The sequence below is a fragment of the Antedon mediterranea genome, chromosome 10 (genome assembly GCF_964355755.1).
Source record: "Antedon mediterranea chromosome 10, ecAntMedi1.1, whole genome shotgun sequence".
In the NCBI taxonomy this organism is placed as follows: domain Eukaryota; kingdom Metazoa; phylum Echinodermata; class Crinoidea; order Comatulida; family Antedonidae; genus Antedon; species Antedon mediterranea.
In genome coordinates this window covers 13764530-13789956 of record NC_092679.1, presented here as the reverse complement: position 1 = coordinate 13789956, position 25427 = coordinate 13764530, and the positions used below count along the sequence as shown (strand labels likewise).

Here is a 25427-nt window from a genome sequence, read left to right as displayed (position 1 = left end):
GTAAACCACATCCGGGTTACTATTTGCCTACGCCTGAAGGTGGCGCATTTCTTTTTCGCCAAAAGAAGTGCGCCACCTTCAGGCGTGGGTAAGGTAAAACTTTTATTGTAAATATCTATAAAAATGCAAACGATGATTATTTATCAAAATGATTATCAAAATATTAATATCAAAATTAGTAGAGCACAGACGCGAGAACACATCAGATCATCACGATCCATCGAAACGTGGGATTAGACGGGAACCATATCTAGAGCCCGCCGTCGTTCGGCTGCTGGATTCTTACGCGTCCACGAATAAGCGTCCGCGTTTCCTATCCTTCTATGTATAACAGCGCGTACAGTTGATTCTTTACCTATTTATATTCTTTGCTATGACTAATAGAGGTATTTTTATACCTCCATGGCGCGCGTGTGTGAAGGTACAGTAGTTAAATAATAGAAATTATACTGCAAATTAATAAAGATCAAATTAAATATACGCCATAAAGAATCAGAATATATTGTGGGGAATAGTATTATAAAATTACATAGGGAGATTTGATGATAAGACTTTTTTCGAGTGAAATCCGGATAGCTGAGTTTTATTGAGTAAGCTTGCAGGAATAACTGTAGGTTATCTTCCTGTCTCCCGTTAGGACCGAGATGTCTGCCCATGTTGCAAGCCGTAATGTCTTCTTTCTTGGGCCCACTCTGTCACGGCAGTTAGTTTCAAAAGATGATTAAATTAAATAATGTATTAATAATTATTAGGATGGTATTCATTTGAATAAACGCCTCTCCAATAAAACATCACTTTGAATAACCCCCCACCCCAACCCAACTATCTAATAAACGTCCATCTACATGCATATTTATAATAACACAATTATACTACTTGTATAGAATTCACCGCACTGTTATCTACAATTTACCAAGCATTTGTTATTCTTTTTTACCACTTTTCATATCTATTAGAGGATTTCATTTGATTATAAATGTTACCATATTATTAAAACTAACAAATTTAACATATATCCCTCGAATAAGCACCTCCCTCAAATGAACTCCGCCTCCCCAAAGGGCCCTACCAAACAATAAAAACTATACTTTAAAATGTTATTAATCATCTAAAACACTGTGAAACAAAGTAGTTTAGTTTTACGAATGTCAAGCATTTTCAATAATGGTAACCGACAGAAAACGTATAAAAAGGAGAACATTATCATTCCGAGAACCAGCGTCTACACTTCCTAGAGAGGAGCGAGCGAAGCGAGCTCACCCTCTAGTATTCTGAAATTAATGTACGAACGAGATTATGTCAAATCAAAAATTAAACTGGCAAATCCTGAAAAAAAAATATAAATATAATGCGACTACGAAATCTCTTTACAAATACTATTAACAAGGCAAAGCGCGAATATTACGATACAGTTCATCTTAACTATAAAAATAATCTAAAAGAATTATGGAATGAGATAAATCGAGTAACTGGAAAGGGTAAAAAGAATTTGAATACTACAGTTATTGTTGAAAAATGCAATAAATATTTTACTAATATTGAAACAAACATGGCCGATTCTTTTGATAAAAATAGTTTTCCCAAATGGAAAAATCCTGATTGTCTTTATAAATTTAAGTTTCATGAGGTTAATGTTGAAACGGTACAAAATAAACTCTCAAAATTGCCTGAAAAAAACATATAGATGTGATAGACTTTGATAGCAAATTACTCCGATTAGCCGCTCTATTTATCTCATATTCCTTATGCCAAATATTTAACTCAATGGTATTATACCAGATGACTGGAAAATTGCTAAAAACGATATGTGTAACTATAGACCAATCTCAGTGATTGGCCACATAGCAAAATAATGGAAAAGGAGGTACAGGTACATGTTATTGAATATCTTGTAAATCATAACTTAATTAGCATTGATCAATTTGCCTTCTTAAAAGAAGGTCACTCAACAATAACATCCCTACATAGGGTTTAGTCCATGGGATTTAGCTAAAAAATGACCCTTTTCTCACACAAATTGCAAGAAAAGGTTTTTTGGATGAAATGTGTTCTTTAGACCCTACTGAACATATTTATCAACGTTAGGACATTTTTCGACAACGGGAAGTAGCCTAATTTGCATAATAAAAAATGGCAGCCATTTTTAATAACGTACTCTGTATCTTGAAAACCGCTAGTCACAGATACTTAATTATGGTGTCAAAATCGTTAGAATATATGTTTTTATATTCACTTTATTGAAAAAGTTTGTCCAAAAATTAATGGAAGTGCTATTTCTAACATTATTGACCTTTGACCTTGAATTCTCATATCTCAGCAACCACTAATCAGAGATATACAAATTAGGGCTTAAATTGTTCAGAAACTACACATTTATATCCAGTCTAATGGCATGTTTTTGCAAAAAATGGCGGATTCTAACATTATTGACATTTGACTTTGATTTATCATATCTTAGCAACCACTAATCTGAGAGACACACAATATGGCTCAAACTGTTCAAAAACTACATATTTATATTTAGTCTAATGGCATGTTTTTGCAAAAAATGGCCGATTCTAACATTATTGACCTTTGAACTTTGCACTACATAAAATCGCATAACTTTGAAAATATTGTACATATGAAATTATTTTTAGTGTCAAATTGTTCAGAACATACATATTGTATTATGTCCAATAATAGCCTATTGTATGGTTATTAACATTTGAACTATATTTGAAAAGCCTTTTTAAAGGCTTTTCAAATATAGTTCAAATGTTAAAAAACCCGGAATCTTCTTCATGTGGACATCCATTTGAACATGTGATTTGGCACTCTAAAATGTAAGAGTTGCAATGTTGACTTATTATGTTTAGTTTAAAGTAGGCCGTGATACATTAAATTTATAAGCATAAACTATTGCATTCATCCATAAACTGCCTACAAGTTTACACGTTTATTTATTTTATTTCTTATCGTTTTCGCAGCTGAAGCTGAATTACAATATATTTATATAATATTAAAAGCATTAAAATTGATGGTTAAAAAATGGTAAAAATTAAACCACATAGAAACATGGTACATACACAATACGTACATTCACATAAAAAAAGTACAAAAACAAGTTATAAAAGGTTAAAAACTATATACGACTAGTAGTCGTACTGTATGGTTATTGAAATAAATAAATAAATTCCATAAGAAACTGAGGTTTTTACTGTATACGGCGAAAATATTGCAAGTGGTGGTCAGCCTAATTATGAGTCTCGATAGCCAATTAATTAAACTAAACTAAATATGTTGCATTAATATCGATCTTTTAAAATTCCAGTTGTCAACAATGCGTCTATTAGTAGAAAATGCCTTCTTAATAAGACTATGTTTCAACCTAAAAGAATGCCCTCAAGAGTGATGCTATCCTTAGCAAAATATAAACTAAATAATCTTTAGAAATTTGTTTTTTGAATATGCCATTTAATGGCAATTTAATTTGATCAAAAAATAAATTACTAACTTGAAAAAAACGTTAATAAACCTGCAAAATGGCATGGCCTATTTAAAGTATGTACAATATATCATAAAAAAAAAATACATTTTTGTTGGCTCTGTTAATAGTGTCAACACCAACTTTCTCCTGAGTAAGATGTAAGACCTAATTAAAAATGTATTAATAATCCAAACCTATAATGTATGTATACATAGTCTAATATTTTTTTTTTAAGTGAATATTTCAGTTTTTAAATTTAATTTAATTTACCACCATATTCTAAACAAGTAGTGCCAAATCACATGTTCTAATGAATGCCTACATGAAGAAGATTCCGGGATAAAAATCCTTTTCAAATATAGTTCAAATGTTAATAACCATACAATAGGTCATTATTGGACATAATGTGTCATTGGACTCTATAGAAACATGTATGTTCTGAATAATTTGACACTAAAAATAATTTCATATGTACAATATTTTCAAAGTTATGCGATTTTATGTAGTGCAAAGTTCAAAGGTCAATAATGTTAGAATCGGCCATTTTATTGCAAAAACATGCCATTAGACTAAATATAAATATGTAGTTTCTAAACAGTTTGAGCCATATTGTGTGTCTCTCAGATTAGTGGTTGCTAAGATATGATAAATCAAGGTCAAAGGTCAATAATGTTAGAAATAGCACTTCCATTCATTTTTGGACAAACTTTTTCATTAAAGTGAATATAAAAACATATATTCTAACGATTTTGACACCATAATTAAGTATCTGTGACTAGCGGTTTCCAAGATACAGAGTACGTTATTAAAAATGGCCGCCATTTTTAATTATGCAAATTAGGCTACTTCCTGTTGTCGAAAAATGTCCTAACGTTGATAAATGTGTTCAGTAGGGTCTAAAGAACACATTTCATCAAAAAAACCTTTTCTTGCAATTTGTGTGAGTTAAAAGTCTAAATCCCATGGACTAGTTGTTGGTGAATGGTTAGAATATTTAAAGACCCCTTCCCTGCAATTTTGGACGTTTTTTGGAAAATAATACATATATATCACTTTAAAAACATTAAACCATGTCATTCCTTGTCTTAAATGTACGTTTTATGGTAAATTATGATAAAAAGTGAGAAACAATGCACTACCTAAGTAGCTCGCGGCGATCGAACTCTCGTGGACGGTCTCAGGCCTAGCCTAGCTAGGCTTAGTTTTGTAGGCCTAGCTGGTAAACATCGGTAACGTACGAACATCGTACGCTAGCTATATACCTAGCCTGACGTTGTATAGTTGCTGCATTAATTGTCTTTCTATTTTTGCCAGACTCCGTTGATACAAATTGGGGAACACCCGGTATTTTCGCTGAAAAGTTAGGAGTCTTCCATTTGTTTTGGCTTCACGATCGATCGAAAAGTGGGCGAATTACAGGTGAAAAACAAAAATATCAATCCGCGCGCAATGCATTTTGGGATTTATAGCGGGCCGCTATAATTATTAAAATCGATTTATTTTTCACATTTTTAACCGTTTAAAGACGAAAAAAGTTATCGCAATAGGACCATATAGTATTATTTTTACATTAAATATAGTTTGTGATCTTAAATTAGATCTAAAAAACGTAGGGAATGGGGCTTTAAATGATTCAGAAATGATAGGTGCATGTTTCTCGTTATTTCAAAATGTTTTTTTTCAATAAACCATGATATACTTTTATATAAACTAACCAAATACGGTTTTGACACAGTATCAGTTAAATGGTTTGAAACTACTTAAAAGGGAGAAAACAATTTGTGTTCTGTAATGGTAATAAATCTGATTTTGAGCTAATCAAAATTGGAATTCCACAAGGGTCGGTCCTTGGACAGTTACTATTTCTTCTTTTTATAAATGATATTTCACAGTCTGTGGAAACTTGAACATGTAATGTATTTGCTGATGATACTTGTATATATGTTACGGGGAATTGTTTTATTGATATCGCAAAGAAACAACAAAGACGTGCTGCTAGAATCACGTCAGGAAACTATGATTTTATAAACTTCAGAGGGGATGACATTATCAATGACCTGGGTTGGAAGTCCTTTGAACAGAGGCGTGAATTTTCAATATCTTATATGATGTACAAATGCATTCATGGCCTAGCCCCTCAAAGTCTGGTAGATCAAGTTGAATTAATCATTGATAGACATGGTTATAATACTCGATTGGCAAAACCCTTAAATGTAGTTATACCCAAGATAAATGTTACCAAAATGAATATGTCACTTCAAGTGGCTGGTTGGAAAGTATGGAATAACCTTCATATATCATTGCAAGAAGCGACCTCTTACAATGCGTTTAAATATAAGTACAAAACACAACTAATATGATGTATTTAAATAGAAACCTCAACTTGAGAACCGGTGTAACTGCGATGTACTTACTTAACTGTTTATTAATTCTGTATCTGTATTTTAAATGTTATTGTACTTGTATGTCTTTCTATAGTCCTAATCTAAAACAAAAAAAAATGTTTGTAACTTATGACTATTCACTATTATGCATGCATTTCTTTAATCATGGACCATTTGTACATTATTTTTAATGAAAATGTCATCCATGTAAAATAAGTTTATAAATAAATAAATAAAATAAATAATAAATAAAAAAAAAATGCCACATCGTTGTCTTGTACATAAAGGATAGTGAATATAGCTTAAATAAGTTACAATGTACGGCAGTTTGTCATGGGATGGGCCTAACTAGCTTGTATTTTATAAATCATGTGACATGAATTGCAGCTTTGCCTAGTCAGCCTAGACATTGTTGTCATTTTTTACACCTTACATTATTGTTATTTTCAGATTTCGAACTTTCGATTTTACACATGTGTAACACGGGTCTTCTTCACATTAAATACTATTATTGTTTTACTAGAGGAAGAACAGTTTTCTGATTACAATTAACATGCTCACTATAACATAATATCTTTAATTTGTAATTGCTTTAATCGTAGATGTTTATAGTTATGTCATGTTTTATTTATTCTTATTTAGACTCCTTGCTTATAATAGACTTACGGAAATTCCAATATTTCGTGGATACATATATGGTACACTGTGAGTGTTTTACTTTTTGTTTTGTATCTAGGCCTACATCATTCACTAATAAACATTATCGAAATAATGAATGATACTGATAAATTAAAAGAATTATATTCTTTATTATTGATAATACCAATCCTGTTAGTCTACTTTGTCATGAATCCATGAATGGAATGAGAGTTTGTTAAAGGGTATTTGTATTGACTACTACATGAATCATTATTTAACTTATTAGTAAATTAAACATTGATTAGAAGCCTTCGTTTAATTATTCTCAAACTATAAATATTAAAGGCCGATAGGCCTACACACTAAAGGCCGGTGCACACCGAACGCGAAGCCGCGAAGCGTCATGCGTCAAGCGTCATTCGACGGATCGCTTTGAAAGTTGAATTGTCATGCGTCTATTAGTTTTTCTTGTCGGTTCCCACTAAACGCGTCACGGTGTGCTGATTCGTCGCGATTTCTAGGCCTAGGAGAGAGTGGGTTCGCCAATACAATGCTACATTTAAAATAATCAGAGAAGATGACTCTGAAGTATTTCCTATGTAAGTTTAACCAGAGAAGAGTTAAATTAAAATGTAATTTAACTCTTCCCGTTACACCAATCACAGTGTTTGGTTTTGGTGGGAAAATGTTATCCTTTTCCAAAGCTTGAAATGTGCATGATTGTATGTACCGTATATATCACAAGGACAGAAGAAGATGTATCCAATATCAACACAGTTACAAGAATTAAAGCATTTATTGCATGTTGACTACACGTACATGTGATCTGCTGACTGTATTTATTAGTGGTGTTACAAATATCTTTCAACAGAGGTTTATTATAACCATATAAAACATTTCATATAAACACGAACTGGGAATCTTCATGGGTTTGTCACTTTCAAATATAAACTATAGGCCTATATATTATTGTAAAGTTTTCACATTCATTTTCTAATTATTATTAAATATTATATTTTTCATGACAAAACATACAGTTTTTTCTCATTTGATTAAATGTAATAAATATCCCAAACTCATATTTACACTGTACATTATCTTATGACTTTTTTTCAAATAAATACACTTATTGAAATAGTGAATAATTGTTTTTAAAGGTATCATTAAATATCAACCAGATTTTCTTTTTTACTACTCCTGAATACTTTCGCAAAATAATATCAAAATAATAAATTTAAAATGTTTCATCCCAAAAAAAATGAAAATTGAAGAAATATTATTATTGTTAAAAGTGAATAACTAACCCTAAAGTGTTATACTGTATTACACACAACGAAAATGTTTTAAAATATATTTTCAGGAAGACAATATATCTTGTCCAAAAAATGACACTAAACTTAAAGATGTATTGTCCCATAGAATCATGAAAAATGAAGATGATTAAAATCAAATTTGAATAGGCCATTTTGTAGTTTTAACAAAGTTAATCACTTACATAGAAAAAAAACCCCAAAACACTTATGTTTTCACTTATAAAAGGAAAACAATTCCATTAGCTGGCAGCCAATTTGACTATTTTTTTAGTATTGAAGTATAAAAAAACATATACATATATTTATTTCCATGTATTCTCTATTGCTAAAAAAAGACTTTCAGTTCAGCTTTCCTTCTATAACCACTTAATAAATACTAGTTACAGTCCAACTCCTCCTTAAAGATGTATTGTCCCTTTACTAATTAAAAAAAATTTTTTTTTTTATATTTAGAAAAAAAGGTGGGTTATTTTGAAGTATCATAATAGTTATTAACTTTCACCAAAAATTAGTTGAAACAAAAATTATTTAACCAAAATACGGACGTTTTTTTGTTCAAAAAATAACTTTGACTTCCAGTCAACGTTTTCGATCCAAACATATCTCATAATGCAACGCGCTTGTATGGCTACTCTGTATGCATAATCATAAAACTTCCTCGCGATCTGTGTGAAAACACCTTCTCAACCGTGACGATTTGTAAACAATCCTAATTAGCATCATGCATAATGCATACTCGTGGTTTGAAATCTTTGTTTACTTTCGCTCGTGACGATTTTTCAGACGAAATGTAATCAAATTAATTTACCTGTTAATTACGTAAACTTGTTGTTTTTGCCTCGAATTTTTGACTTAAAGTGAATAACTTTAATATTACTTTGATATGGCCAATTTATATTTAGAATATTTTTTTTTTCATTTTTTGTGTTTCAAAGGACAATACATCTCTTCTATTTTCAAAAAAAAAAAAAATGAAACAAGTATTAAAAAATTGCTATAGTAAGGCATATTGCTCAAATCATTTTTTCTGGCCAATGTATGTCACCAACTGACATACCCATTTTAAAAAAGTCTATACAAACCTGTATCAGCCTCATAATTGCCAGTCCACGTTTTTGAGGAGCAATTGCTCTTAATTCCATGGCAATAATATACTGGCCGCTTAAACTACTAGCTTGGTCATTGGTGGAGTTTGTAACGCTGGTAATAGCCTGAAGGATCCAATTTATCAATGTTCATCTAATTGACCTAAAAGAAACTAAAACAACAGTATTTATGTATTAATATTACTACTAGTACTAGGCCTATCCTTACAACACTAAATCAACTAAATATTAGGCCTATAGATATTAATTAATAATAATATGTAGGCTAGGCCTAGGCCTAGACCTAGCCTGGGCCTAGCCTAGTACTGTACTCATTAGTAGTAGGCTTAACCTAGGCTAGGCCTGGCCTAGCACATAGTAGACTAGTACAGTAGGGATTAGTAAGTATTATGTAGGCCTATAAGTACTACTTGGCATGGCCTAGCCTACTAGGGTGTATGTAGCCTAGGCTAGGTAGGCCTAGCTAGGCCCATGGCCTAGGCCCTAAACCTAGGTAGGCTAGAGTAGAAATAGAAGGCTTGCCAACTCACTTTACAAATTGATCTCTGACGCGTTTTAGGCCTAGTTTTTCTGGCATTCTTCTACACAGATGTTTGTCTGAAATTATTGTCTTCATGCATTAATCCTTATGTTTCTGTCTGTGTATGACTTACTTCCCTTATCGTAAAGACAAGAAGGGTAATGACAAAGTATTTCCATAAAGACCTCACTCGTCACGTCAGCCACCATTTTTTTGCCGTCGGTGTCGTCGTCGATGAGAGATATTCCTGACTTCTGATTGGTTGACGAACGCGAACCGCGCTCGCGACGCCTCAAAAAGTTGACCAAGGTTTTGAAAATTCCTTTGCGAAGCCTTCGCTGCTGTCGTTTTCAACGCGTTGAAGTTGAAATTTGACTATCGTACACTGTTCGCTTGTATGTTCACACTGGAAGCGTCCGTCGCCTGCCGCGTGCGTCACTTTTTAACGCGAAATTCGCGGCTTCGCGTTTGGTGTGCACCGGCCTTTAACAATTTACACGCAAAGCGACACGCGTCAAGCGTTAAATCGAACCGTACTTTTGTCGCGACAGACGATTTCAGTGTGAACATCAAATTAAACTTCAACGCGGTGAATTCGGCGTATCCGGATATTCACCCCCTGGACATTTACCCCCGGAAAACTACCCCCCGGACAACCACCACCTGGACAACTACCCCCTTAGGACAACTACCCCTATCGGACAACTACCCCCCGGACCAATACCCCCCGGACAACTACCCCCTTAGGACAACAACCCCCTTAGGACAACTACCCCCTGGACAACTACCCCCGGACAATTACCCCCTAGGAACAATTACCCCCCGGACAATTACCCCCCCCCCCCCACCCCCGCCCCGGGTCATTACCCCGCGGACAACTACCTCTGACACAATACTCCCCGTAGGACAACTACCTCCTGAACCTGGACAATACTCCGAGGGCAAATAATCTTTTAGGACAACTACCTCCGTAGGACAACTAACCCCTGGACAACTACCCCCCGAACAATTACCCCCTAGGAACAATTACCCCTGACAATTACCCCCGGACAATTCCCCCTACCCCCCACCCTGGTAATTAACCCGCGGACAACTACCTCTGACACAATACTCCCCGTAGGACAACTACCTCCTGGACCTGGACAATACTCTGAGGGCAAATAATCTTTTAGGACAACTACCTCCGTAGGACAACTAACCCCTGGCCAACTACCACCCAGACAACTATCCCTTTGGAACAACTACCCCCCGGATGGACAACTACCACCCAGACCATTCAACAACCTGACTCTGCAACAGTGTATAATAGGAATTAATAACTATTTTTTAATTCGTTATTTTGACGAATTACTATTCATTATTGTAAACAAAAGTAAAAGATTGAACATAAATATAGTCCTAAGGGAGGGGGTAGTTGTCCGGGGGTAGGTGACCGGGGGGTAGTTGACCGGGGGGTAGTTGACCGGGGGTAGGTTCCCGGGGGTAGTTACCCGGGGGGTAGTTATCCTAAGGGGGTAGTTGTCCTAAGGGGTAGTTGTCCGGGGGTAGTTGTCCGGGGGGTTGTTATCCTAAAGGGGTAGTTGTCCTAAGGGAGTAGTTGTCCGGGGAGTAGTTGTCCGGGGGGTAGTTGTCCTAAGGGGGTAGTTGTCCGGGTGGTAAACATCCGGGAGGTAACTGTCTAGGGGGTAGGTGTCCTAGAACCTTTTGAACTAGCAAAGGCTCCGCGCGTGAATTCGCTAGAGTTTCTCCATTGGAACTTTTTCGTTTTCGCTTGCAAATTCGCTTCAATTTGATCAATCAAATCACAAGGATCGTAGGGCTATGTGTGATGTCATCAGTCAGATGAAGATGAAAATAATTTGTTCAACATGGATGTAGTGTCAGCGACGTCAATTTTGTGGCCATAATTCACGAGTAGGCCTATTCTCGTCTTTTTATGACAAAAGGTGCACTTGAATATAAAAATTCCCAAATCAAAGAAAATGCATTTTCAGTGGATGTGTGTATTAACAAATACAAGTATATTGGAGATAGATTTGCAAATACCAAGGCTAGGCCTACCTAGCTTATTATGCCTCTAGGCCTAGGCCTACCAGCCTAGGCCTCTCTCTACGCCCAGATTGAACCGGAACTAGCGAAAATGACGCGTGACGCTTCGCTTCCAATGGAACATACTCGGATCGAGACACTTTGTTCGCGATGGTCTAACTTGTTCAAGCTTCACGCGACTCGCCTCGATTTGACGTTTGTCACTTTGTGTGTAATTATTTAGTGTGCACCGGCCTTTAAGCCATATGGAAAAACAAGGCAATAACAAGTAATGTAATATCTCTCTTTCTTGAAGTGTAGTATGTATTATGTTATTGAAAAGTAATTGTATACATGACAAATCAATGTCTAACCAAGGCGTAATTGTAATGTTATTATCTAAGTATTGCTCACTGAAATATAATATGATTATAATATAACTAACTATATTGTATTTCAGGGATTTAAGTTGGAACAGTCTAACCTCATTAGAAGACCGTAAAATACCTGCAGTTAAAAATTTGTTTCTCGGCAAAAATAATATTCAAAGTATCTCAACAAAAATCTTTGCAAATATGTCATCTCTTCAAACGCTGTGAGTATTAAAAGTAACTACGAAAATATACCTTTATGCCGCAAGAAGCCAGACGGAAAAATACAATAACACCAAGTTATGGAAATTGTCATATATTTATTTAAATGACGAAACACATAATATCATATATAATACTAGAGTTGTAATAATAATGGGGCAGCCCATAACTAATTTAGTTCCATCTAAGACGTATAGGCCTACATAATGTATGGGCTGCCCCTATCGAGTGTACCGTATATGTACGGACAATAACTACTACTAACTAAACACCTTGATTATTACATAAAATCACATAAATATATATTGAATGTTAAATATAATATGCCTGGTTATCAAGAATCCAAAGATTAACTTGACTTACTAAACTAAAACTAATTAAAATACAAGTTTGCTGGGTGAACATGCCACAAACCCGACAAACAAAGAGGGTTACCACCCAGACAAACAAATATCGGAAAATATCTGGAGCTAGGCTTGACAGATATGACCAACAGAAACAAACATGTCTCGCGAGGCCAAGCTCGAACAATCCGAAATACGAAAGCATTTCTATATGGAAAATGATTGGATTTTGTACGGCCTTAGAATTCCATCGACCAAATTGTTGTTTTTATAGTGTTCTCCGCTAAACCCAGGGAAGCAGCATAAGTTGCGGCGCCAATATGAAAACTATGACCTTTATATAATGTAGGGTCAAGACCATTGAAAAAAATCGCCTCTTTTAGTTTTGCGTATATGAAACGAGCCGCAATCGGCCGACCGTCCATATGTTGGAAAAAAGGACCAGAGGTATGCCGAAAATGTTTGGTGTAATCATGTAAACATTTTACTGGACAGAACCGGGCGCCCGTGGCACTATTGAATGAAATATGGATAGGGGGCTTACCTACGCCGGTTTTGTGATGGTATATAGTTAAGGAAGCTGAATTACCAGAAAGACATAGATCACTGCGTTGCCCGACCTTCTTATCCGCGTCCTCTTTACCTACGGCCAATTCACCAATCCAGAAGAACCCTTGGAACGCGGTAAGGAAAAAGGCCCTGAAAAGTAATCTATAAGAAAAACTAGGTTCGATCGACTCTAGACTCACTAACAATTTAGTCAAAATTTCTGCAGTGATAGGCAAGCGTACATCCGGACGATCCGAAGCATAACTTTTACAACCAAAAACGAATTACAAGGATCGGGTAAGTCTGCTAGTTTGTGGATAAAAGAGACGGACGAAATGAAATTGTTCTAGGTGCATATTGTAGACCATGTAAATGTGCCACAAAGTTGCATACCGTAGCCGGGTTTATAGGGAACTGAACGGGTTTTCCCAACCATGATGCCAACTTTTGAATATTGCATTGATACGCCTTAATAGTGGCTGGCGCCAATGACGAGTGAATGAGTGTTGTAGCTTCACAGCTAAGGGGTACCATGTTGTTTGCAGGAACACACAACACCTGTAAATATGAATAAATTAAATATAAATGTGGTAGGACGGAAGATGAATTGGATTTGGACTAATAGAAGGAATAGATTCCAGAGCCTCTGTAAATTTTTTCCTTGATAAAAGATCCGCCCACACGTTATCTACTCCAGGAATATGCATTGTACGGAATTGTATGTTATACTGGAGGCATATTAGAACTAACCGCCGAATAAGACGCATAAGCGTTTTGTCTTTAGCAGATTTCTTATTGAGCCACAACAGCTGAATTATCACAACGAAACAAAATGCGGTGATTAGCGTGCTCATGCCTCCATATTTCTAGGGCAATAAAAATTGGAAATAACTCCAAAACAGCGATCGAAAAACCTACAAAGTCAGACCCAACCCCCCCCCCCCCACCCAGTCAATTTAAAACCACCTGTCGCAAAATACTGCGGCGCAACCAATAGACGCAGCTGCATCGGAGAATAAGCGCAGTGTCGAAGAATTTAGCCATTTTTCTGGAAGGATAAGGGGGCTTTCCCGTTAAAAGATTCAAGGAATGTTAGCCATATCCGCAAATCGTCATTAACTCCATGAGTTAAGCGAATGAAATGAGATGGATGTTTAGCTAATGACAGGAGGTTTATCATACGGCATAAAAACGCCCTACCCGGCACCACCACACTACAAGCGTAATTAAGCAGGCCAACCATTGATTGCATATCGCGCAGTGTGACTTTTTTTCTATTTAAAAATTCATTTATTTTTGTTACAGTTTTTGTAATCTTAGGTAACGGGAGGCGACATTCCACCAAGACTGTGTCCAACTCAATCCCGTATATTGTAATGACATTAGTCGGAGTTACAGTCTTAGACGCCTTTATAGGAACCCCGATCTTGTCGCAAAGATATCAAAATTGAGACAGTGAGTTGTGGCAGTCTTTAGGGCCGACGAAGAAAAAATCATCCAGAATATGGGATACATCCCTTACATTAAATTTGTTACGCAGTATCCATACTGTACTAACGCTTTACTAAATGATTCGAAAATATTGCATGAGCGACTGGCGCCCATAGGCAGACACCGGTCATAAAAGAACCTGCCGTCCCAAGAAAACCCCAGCAAATGGTAATCATCCGGGTGAATAGGGATATTCATGAAGGCGTCTTCTATATCAGTCTTAGACAATAATGCCCTAGGTCCATTTTTTTAATACTAGTCTAACTACATCGTCGATTGTGTTGTAGGAGACATGTGAAACATCATGTGGAATCCCTGAGTTGACAGAAGGTCCTGAATAATGCGATATTTGCCTAATTCAGCTTTGGGAACAACACCCAATGGAGAGGAGATACATTTATCAAACGGAGGGGAATCGAAAGGGCCAGCCAATCTACCGAGTCGTAAACCATTAGAAATAAATTCTTCTATCTGTATCGGGTGATCGAGGGCACTTGGATGGTTGCGGGCGATGCCCGGAACCGGGGGCTTTAAACAGAGGAGACGGAATCCAAACGAGAAACCGACTAATAATTCGTTAAACAATTCTTGTGTATACCCTCCAAAGAAATTGCATTTATTTGTGGGGCATTTGTATGATTTGTTTTATTTTTTGAATGCGCCTTGAGCACTCTTGAGTGGTATGTGCGCTATAAAAATCCTGTTATTATTTATTTATTTATTTATCCTGCTAAATACCATGAAAGCTCATTTATTACCACTGGCGTGGGTAGATGGGTTTGCTCGCGTGCCGGTTTGACGACTTGTCGTTCGTGGTTTATTGCATTGGATTCTGGGGTGTGGTTGACGGCAGTCGGTACACAGATGTGAGAAGCGGCATGTGGGGTCGTGGCATTGCTTCCCGGCACTTTAAAACATATCTGTTTGCCACGAAAATTATGCTGCCCCTGTGGACGAGACTTAGGTCTGAAAGAAGATGCATTCCCCAATGAAGCCAGTTTTAACATAAGCTCTGGGTGAAGCACATCCCAATTTAAAAGCCTGCCCTGTTGTGCTTTGCGAAAGCTTTCGTCATAGGTCCGCCAGTTCAGCTTCCCCAAAACATGTAATTCTAGTATGTTGCTGACATATTTAAGCATAGGCAAACATTGAGCAGGCGATTCTTCCACAAATATGGACATGTATATTGTAATTGCCCGCATCCATTTTCAGTAATTGTGATTAAGTTTTTCTTACTGTTGTCTGTCTCAACACGGAGTTGTTTATCAATAATTGATAACAAGACCCCAGTAGTATCATTATCGTTATTGATCAGAGTCTTGAGGTCAATGTATCCATTTGCCCATATTTTATTTTTAACCTATAGTGGCACATTACTGCCCAGAGCAATCGAGTCAGTCATTGTTATGTCGTCCCGAGACGGCTTACCTTCAAAGAGATAGTTTATAGACGCGTCCAATGGCTGAGCCTGTGTGGCATTATCCACAGTCAAGGATGTGGTAGCGGCTTGAGTTGTTAGAGGACTGCCGCCTGGTGTCATGGGCCAGTTGCCTCGCCCGCTTTCAATACCTTCGCGACTGTATGTGTATGTACATTTAAATTAAAACTACTGGCCTTATACTTTTTTCTTCGTGTAGAATAGCTTGTCGGACGCGACGTTCGTACCGATACATGACGATCGGCCATTTGAAGAACTTCTGTTAAGATGTACGCCATCGGATCGGAGTGAATATAGGACCAGTCGTTCCACAGGCCTCTGTGACGCCAATATGTTACACATGCATATTCGGCATAATTCGCCTGAAGTCGACGGTTAATGTCCACAGCAGAGTCGTTGAAGTTAGAGCTTACCCGACTGGGGTGCCGCATTAACAGCTGGCTAACCACAGTATGTTTACACTCCAGTCCAAAATCAAGAAAGTCAATTAAATTATCGAGTTTGTTCACAATAAAATTATTAGATCGTTTCACAATGTCATTCTCTCCTAGATGAACGTAAACGATATCTTTCAGCGTAGACTATCCCTTAAGCAGATCAGGGAATATGTATGTCGTTGCACCTCCGCGTGAATAATACTTGACATCGTACAAACTTGCATCTAGGCGTAAGGCAAAGAATTTGCGTTCGCTGGTATAGCATTCCAACCGGCGTACAAACGAGTGTCCAACAAGACCTATTCTACATGTCGGGAAGGCCATTTTGTAACACAAATTTTTGAATTAAACTTACACAATGAGTGCACAAACTATTGTTTCTACTTACAATTGTTAAAAACCTTGTGAAATAAAGACACAAACACCTGTGCATGTACAATCTCAAAGTTCTTAATACGTGAATAAACTTTTCTATAACTGAGGGTTTCACGTTCAGATATACTCCGCCACTTACCGTATTGGTCAAGCCAATACGGGTGCTCTCGCGTCAACATAAATAATTCTCGTTCTACCACAATAACTATGAAGCAGTGGTGACTGGCAGATGTAATGTATGCGCCAACTACAGCAATACATTTTACCATTATGCACAACCTCACAGAACATGTATTTTAAACCACCCGGTGATATACCGAAATTCAATTAATTAATTTGAAAAGATAAAGATGAGGAAATCTGTGAGAATGAGAAAGTCGCCATAACCGAGATTTGAACCGAGAACCTTCTGCTTGATATGTAGATGTCCTAACCATTGTACAAATTCATGGTGTTGTTCAAACTCGATTGGATAGTGACTTTTTAACACTCGTATATTCAGAAGCAAAACAAACCAAACAAAAATAGACAGCATTCACATTTCACTTTAGCCTTACCATGGTTGTGTATTTCATTTTTCTATCATACAATAGTTAAAATTATACATTGGCCAGTGATTTGGTAATATACACCAAAGTAAATAATGAGATTCTTAGCACAAAAGTGCAATGCTCGGAAAAGTAGTACTTATCCCCAATCATCATGATGGGACAGAGTCTATCTCGCATCTCTCATCTGCTATTATAGTTTTCGTGAAGAAAACTATTTACTTTAAAGAGTTTTCTTCTGTGAATAAGTGTATCCCACAGAAACTATCAAGAACCAACTATCGATATGTGTATCAAAGTAAACACAACTAGAAGATCAAGAAGAAGAATACACTCTATACAAAGTGGAAACTGCTAACCTCATCTGTGTAATTAAGTATAAGAAACTAAAAAGGGGCATGTAACGCTCACTCAGGCGTTAATATTGGATCTATGTAGAACAGACGGTTTCTGAGAAAAGATCATCTTATGGTAAAAATATGGCCAACGAGAAGTTATGAAAACTAATCAAAAGTCTGAGAAGTCTGTTGCTGGTTCCAGATTGAAAGATAATGGTAGACTAGTGTCGTGACAGATCATGAAAAGCAAGCCAATATACTTATTATAACATAATTAGGCACAAGTTCTAGTCAACAGAATATTCTAATTCTGCGTGTAATATGTTAGAGTTAAGTTTTGAATACAGATATTTCGTATACTATTTGGTCGTTTTCGGTAAAGCGGTAAAGGCGGGTGCTCCGGAACAATAACTATACAATCGGTAAAGGTTCAAGGCAATCCTCGATTATTGTTCTGGTTGTAGAAAAGTATTCTCGGAAAAGGACTTGAAACTGGTGGTTCAGTGTACACTGACTCGTGTGAGCTGTAAAGAATCAAGTTCATCTTCCGTTCACTTGTCGCAGGTTATTTCCCCATATTTACATTTGTTTCAAACAATTTAAATTTAAAAAGTATAAATGTTAAAACTATGTTCACTGTACCGCTAGTGTAGCTCTAAAATCTACCTAAAATATAATTGTTATATTTTTCAGATTTCTTGTACACAACAACATTACATTTATAGAAGATGGAGCGTTCAATGAAACTAATCTTTATTTTCTGTAAGCAAATGTTATGTATTACCTAACATATGTTACGTTTGCTCTCCGTTGTCCAACTGTAACTGAAATAGGCTTACGCTATCGTGTTAAATTGTTATTGCATACGGGCCTACACCTTTAGCATGTGAATTATTTTTTAAATAGTATTTTGTTTGCATGAATCTATCATTGTATGCTCCAACATTGTTGTCACTATAATGTTTGTGTGGAATACTATATGTGTATGCATGGATGTTCGTTTCGTTTCGTTTATTTTCCACTCTTTAATAAATTCAAACATACCAACATCTTGTTGTAAATTAATCCTCGACGCAGATATGCCAATAATAACAATCAGACTGCGCATACGATTTCTACATGGGTAAGTTTTGTTGTCAAAAGTTGATTCGCAGCGTTCTATAGAGGGCCGCGATTAGAGACATGGAGTTCAAGGAGCCTGTTTGCAGCAGTGCTTTAGTATAGGCAAGCGCGTTTGATGTCACCGTCGATACATATCCATCTATCCATGGTGTATGCAATTGTACAGTATGCCTACTACACACATGCACTAAAACAAGTAAATCATTTTTTTACTAACAATACAAAGACAAACAATTAAATACTAATTGCATTGATAATGTCTTAATTTATATCAACATAATTGTTTTTCTAACCTGCAGATTCCTCTATGGTAATAAAATTTCCAACATTACGTATAAAACATTGGAAACCCAAAACACAACACTGGAATACATGTGAGATTTTTTTTTTAAATACTTTTCTTTTAAAACTTTTCTTTTAAAATAAATACTCGATGATAGGTACTTTAAAGTTAAACTTTTTTCTATTACATTTTAATCACAGTTTAATTATTCAAATTAAGTACGGTATTAAAATAACAAAAAAGTTCATATTTTCCCTCAGATATCTATTTGACAATCCAATAATGCAGATCGAGGAAAATGCTCTATCACATATGATAGAAAAGGGAACAGTGTATGTACATTAGTATATTATTGTTTTTAGTTTATAAGTAAAAACAATTTACAAAAGATAATGATAATTTCAATATCACCACGATTGAACCGTCATCATCATCCTCGGTATATTTATCAATCTTTTTATCACCAATGATCGTCGCATCATTCTCATCAGCATCATTCACCATTACAATGTGTTAACAATGTGGTACTATGCTTTGTTACAAAATATGCATTAATCGTGTTATTTTTATTTAGATATCTCAACTGCTGTGGACTGAAATCGATTCCTTCAAACATCGGGAAATTAATTAACATGTAAATACACTTAAAATAAAAGATTTGATGAATTGATTTTATCTATATTTTTTAGTTACCTTTCTAATATGTACAAGGTAAGGGGAAACTGATATCTGGCTATATAATATAACAAATATCACCTTTTATTTCGGTGAAATATAAAATTTGAAAAAGAAGGGTATTCTTCGCTTCGTGAAATAGATAGTCCTTCGAGAAAAATATGGTTTTTGGTTTTATGGTTTGAAATTTATATAGCGCAAAATACAGATAGTCTCTATACGCTGTTTAACACAAGTGTGAAAATGAAAAAATGTTAATGTAAAATAAATCACTAAATAGCCTAAAAACCGAATAAATTGACAAAGACAACAGAAAAAGTCCGAAAAACGGAATCTCACATCACAACACTGTTTCACTAACTTGTCAAGACAAGCTAACTATTTATTCACAAGTGTCATAGTGATGTGAGCATCTGACTATCATGCCTAACAAACAATAAAATGAATCATTCCCTCGTGGATGTCAAATCTGATATTCACCTCTAAGTAGGTAATATATGTATAGTACTATACACAGAATAGATATAATTGAATAAATATAATTGCATGTTGTGTATAATTACAAACTAATTGTTTTTGCTAGTGTTTGTGTTACAGAAGGTACAGAAATCGAAATAAAAGGAATTGATGGGGAGCTGTTAAGAAATATCGGTAGAGAAATAGGTTTGACATGTAATTCGACGACGAGTAAATGCAGTCCGTGTAAGGAAGGGACATACCGTTTGTATGATAGCACCGAATGTGCAAAATGCCCACCAGGTATGATGCAATATTTATAAAATATAATAATCTCTCTAATTTAGTTATGACAGTAAAAGTATATAATAACAATAAAACAACGACAGGTACTTAAAAATAAAAAATAAATGTTACAGGTGGTTTCTATCAAGATAAACGAAGAGTAAATGAAAAGGGTGGTTACAAAGATTCCTGTCAACGATGTCCTCTTGGAAGTTTTTCAAATAATGCAGGAGCTGCGTCCATTGCCGATTGTCAGACTTGCCCATCAGGAACCAAAACCAATAATATTGCCAATCTAAATGCATGTTATTGCCTTGACAATTTCCATCGAACTGATCGATTTGGGCCATGCTTGCCCTGCTCAGAGGGTATTAACTGTGAAGGAGGATATCTTAATCTAACAAAAGGTTACTGGTGGTCGTGGGACTTTCATCGTGACTGTAGAGTAGGCGAAGAACAATATAAAAACAACTGTTTATTGGCTTACACAACATTTGTAACTAAATTAAAAAACGACATGTTTCCTATTACCAACCCAAATCAACTGAAAGATGCTGTATACAAAAGTCCGTTACCAAAAGTGTATGCTTGTCCACTAGGCGAAAAAAGTTGTAATATTGGACTAAAATTTAATGACACTTGCGTCGAAGGATACACAGGTTGGCTTTGTGCAGCATGTTCTAATGGACATTATGAGCTGTTTAACGAATGTCACAAATGTCAAAAGGCTGCTGTAACTGTAATTATATTTCTTAGTGTTGCCTTTGCAATAATTGGAATGATTTTACTTTTATGGAGAATGCAGGAAAGAAATGTGGATCGAAGACAAACCGGCCTAGATTCATTTGTTACCTATTTAAAAATTTCTATTAATTTTTATCAAGTCTTAGGTATACTATCAGAAGTAACCGAAATTCATTGGCCTAAAAACTTTGAGTATGCTGGCCAAATACTTCAATATTTTGACGTCATAAGATATATTAGTATGTTAAGTCCAAGATGTTTACACGACTCTTGGAATGCGTATTCCTCCCTTCATATTGCTATGGCTACACCACTAGTCATACTGTTGACTATGTCTACCATTTACTTCATTTGCTACATCTGGAATAAGTGTCATGGAGCAGTAACTGAGAGTTGCATACGTGATAGATGTATTGTTATATCCATGTTGCTCCTTTACCTTACGTATGCAAATACATGTGCTGATATATTAGCAGTGGGGCCATGGTCAATTCGTGTATTTAACGTCACAGCAGACGGTCAATGAAACAGTACTAACGTCAGACTACTCCATTGATATGAACCAAAATGGTGGATCTACGTATCAAACTAACAAAACACTTGTTTACGTTGCTTTAACATACATCATTGGTTTTCCATTGGTCATAGTTCTTATGCTATACTATAAAAATGTACGTTGTGATCAACAGAAGAAAAATCAGAGTAAAGGGTGGATGATTGGAGTAAGGTTCTTTTGTGGACAATACAAGCACACATTTTGGTTTTGGGAATCATTTGAGCTGTACAACAAGGCTCTGTTGGCACTCATTGCAAACTTGAAAGATGACGTGTCCTCAAGTTTGTCTTACTCTCTATTTTTTACTGTCATATTTATTGTATTGCATTTGTACCTTGAACCAATGAAAGAGAAGTCAGAGCAGAGATTCCAATTGTTGACTCTTGTCTTTATCGTTGTCAATCTATCCATTGGGGCGATCGTAAACTTGGATCAGAGTTTCAATGAAGATGACGTCATTGGTTTACTTCACAAGATAACTCCCGTTATCCTAATTATGCTGAACATGTCTATCATGCTGGTGGTAACAGGTACGATATCTATCGTATATAATGTTTATATCCTAACTGTGTAAATATTGGCACATTAAACCATATTTGGTCAACAGCTTTAACAAATTAAGTTGTGTGTACTTTTAATTAAATTTAAATCTGTTTTTCTCATTCTTAGTTGATTTTTTAAAGAAACTCAAAACAGACTGCTGTCACCAAGAAAGGGGTGTACTGCTTCTCCAAATCGATGATGACCCGGACGAATCGCAGATTGAAGAAAACAATATTATTATTTAGCTTCAGTAACATTATCGTATATATAAATATAAATACGTTAATCTATTCTATTTAAACAGAAATATTTGTTAACATGAAGTGTTGCGTTTGTTATAACTTTGGGTATTTTTTAGATATTGATGAATATAGTGAATTATAAAAAGGGTTTTTTTTGTGGAAAGTATGGATCTTATTATATATTTTAAGTTGGCTTAAGTTGAATAACATTTTCGACAGTATATACATTTTATAAATTATTCTAGAGTGGAAAGGGAAAATTAATGTTATGGCGGTATTGTTAATATAAAAATGTAGAATATCCATAATCACAGTTGAAATTAAAAATGTATCGTGAACAAGAATATCAATAAATGTACAAATAAGAAGTACAAAAAATGTTGATATAAATGGTAAGAATTATTATATACAGTATAATGTTATTTGGTATGGGAACTATTCCGCCGTGCCGCACTGAGGATGTTGAATAAATTTGAACAATACACTGTAAAAAATATATGCTTGGTTTACCCCATAAAGTGGGTGTCACCAGGCTGCCACCAATTAATGGGATAAACTTTGATTTCCCCCTTTGGGAAAGTGGAAAAGTTTAAAGCTTACCCGGGTATTTCGGGTTACAATACCAAACTTTTGATGAATTTTTTTTAACCAGTTTTTGGTGGCAGCAAAGTAGCACCCAACTATGTTGGGTAATCTGGTTACATCAAAATGTCGATTTAAGTTGGTTTTCCTCAAAAAACAGAAACAAAATAGAAAAAAATATTTAAGAAATCACATGATTTTTTTATTGATCAAAATTAAACATAAATTTACAGAGGTACAAAATTGATTCAAATTAACACAAATGTTTATTATTTTCGTTTTGTTTATAATTCAATAGGCCTACCATGTACTATTCTATTCTAAAATATTATTTCAAAATCTTTTATTTTTAATGAAAATGTACTAGGCCTACTTGCATAAAATACACAGAAAAATGAACTTAGTCTGCAGTAAAGTGAGCTGGCCGCCGCCATTTTGTTTACAAATTCTTCAATTAAATTACTTGAACCGTAACCTGCAAAATACAATTAAATCAACGATAATCAACTAAAACCTTAACTGGGCTAGATCATGTCTGCATATTTATATATTTGGTGGTGTATAGCTTTCGTATAAAGTAATAGTAATCAAAATTTATAAGGAAATTTAAAGTAATAAATTATAGTTTATACACAACACAAGTACTTTCTTTTAACTAAGGATGTGGTATATAAATGTGGGTAGATTTCAGAGTAATAGAAGTGTTAGGATGAATGGTATATTGTTTTTACAGGTAATTAAAACGGAATGTTAGTCAAGGGAGACACTTTATCAAAGTTCCAACCACAGTAATTGACAATGTATTTCTATAGACCAACGGGTATATCTAATAGTGGAACCACAAAAATGTAGGATAGGCTAATTTCTAATTGGCAACCAATGGGAATTCAGTGTGTTTTCAGTTGTTTACTAAGATGCATACTAGCACACTTCATTGTTAAATTAGCCGTTTGATAGTTGTACAAACTTTTCAATCTTTCGCACCCAGCCATCCCCCGGCATCATCCAACACCTAACTCAACACAGGCGCTACTCATATGTTACTCATGTTATTCGCTAATTTGGCTGGTATAATTCTGGGGAATTATTTTGCCCCCAAATTCCACAACTTACCTAACGGATGTCACTTACATCCTTACCGATATACTTAATAACAACCATTTGATTTACTGGCTCCTGTGACAACACCTTTCATACAGCGATGTCATATGAGTGGTAGCCCCCAAGAGGCCAAAATGTAGTTTATTATTAAGCTTTAGTAGTTTTTAGCATTGCTTGTACAGGATCAGTAGAAATAAATATTATGTATTGTTAAATATGTATACTCTGAATAAACTTAGAAGCTTAACCTATTTGTGTTGTGTGTAAAAGAGAGTTTTTATTTCATTGTTTTCTTCATCCACAAACGGATAGCCGCTCCACACGTACTGTGCTTTTGCGTACCGTAACACCTTATTCACAAGATGTGCTTTGAACATCGCGCATTTTTGCACAAAGGAACTTGTTGACATGGTGATATGAGACATTGCAATCGGCGCAATTTTAACGAAATGGTAAACTACTATAATTGTTTATTCCACATTTATTTAGTCATCAATTACAGTACATCATAATTACAGTACAACTGAGAACAGGGATCCTGCATAAAAAAGCTGTAGCTTCGTGTTTTTTTTGTAGGACCCTTTTACATAAGAACAAGTATATAGAACTTAAATAAACAAAGGTGTTGTTAATCGTATGTGGTTTTACATTTACTGTTAAATGTAAATAAACACGATTGTAGATACAGAAACAACATAGGAACAGATTCATTGACATACTATGTATTTTGTTTTAATGATCACCTTGTTTACTGTACTATAATACTATAGTAAATTACGACTAGGCCTACTTGTTAATGTAAATAAATGAAACGATTGTAGATACAGAAACAAAATGGTAATAGATTAATTGAAATAATGATGTATTTTTGTTTTACTGATCACTTTGTTTTACTGTACTATAGTACAGTACGACTAGGCCTACTTGTTAAATGTAAATAAATGAAACGATCGTAGATACAGAAACAAAATGGTAATAGATTCATTGACATAATAATATGTATTTTTGTTTTAATGATCACCTTGTTTACTGTACTATAGTACAGTACGACTAGGCCTACTTGTTAAATGTAAATAAATGAAACGATTGCAGATACAGAAACAAAATGTTAATCAATTAATTGACATAATGATATGTATTTTAGTTTTGCTGACCTGATACATTTAATGTTAAATGTAAATAAATAAAACGATTGTAGATACAGAAATAATAAATCAGTTAAAAAATTATTGACCTAATATCCGTATTAGGGAAGAAATACCTTAA

The 25427-nt window shown here is 35.1% G+C and overlaps 1 protein-coding gene and 1 long non-coding RNA gene across 2 annotated transcripts in view; one reads left to right on the top strand and one right to left on the bottom strand.

Moving 5' to 3' along the window:
- The window catches only part of LOC140060047 (uncharacterized), a 34009-nt gene extending 9597 nt beyond the window's left edge, over positions 1–24412 (top strand). Inside the window, exons 6-14 of the mRNA XM_072106095.1 lie at positions 6496–6558; positions 11920–12054; positions 18266–18334; positions 18994–19068; positions 19238–19309; positions 19552–19611; positions 20236–20411; positions 20528–22223; positions 22363–24412. Of these exons, the coding sequence (XP_071962196.1) occupies positions 6496–6558; positions 11920–12054; positions 18266–18334; positions 18994–19068; positions 19238–19309; positions 19552–19611; positions 20236–20411; positions 20528–21663 (1786 nt within the window). The 3' untranslated portion in view covers positions 21664–22223; positions 22363–24412. The remainder of the gene's footprint in view (positions 1–6495; positions 6559–11919; positions 12055–18265; positions 18335–18993; positions 19069–19237; positions 19310–19551; positions 19612–20235; positions 20412–20527; positions 22224–22362) is intronic.
- On the bottom strand, positions 8888–9729 carry LOC140061012 (uncharacterized). The gene is made up of 2 exons (XR_011847389.1): positions 9442–9729; positions 8888–9053 (listed from the first exon to the last, which is right to left on the bottom strand). It is a non-coding gene; the product is annotated as an uncharacterized lncRNA (long non-coding RNA).
- Positions 24413–25427: the final 1015 nt, after the last annotated feature.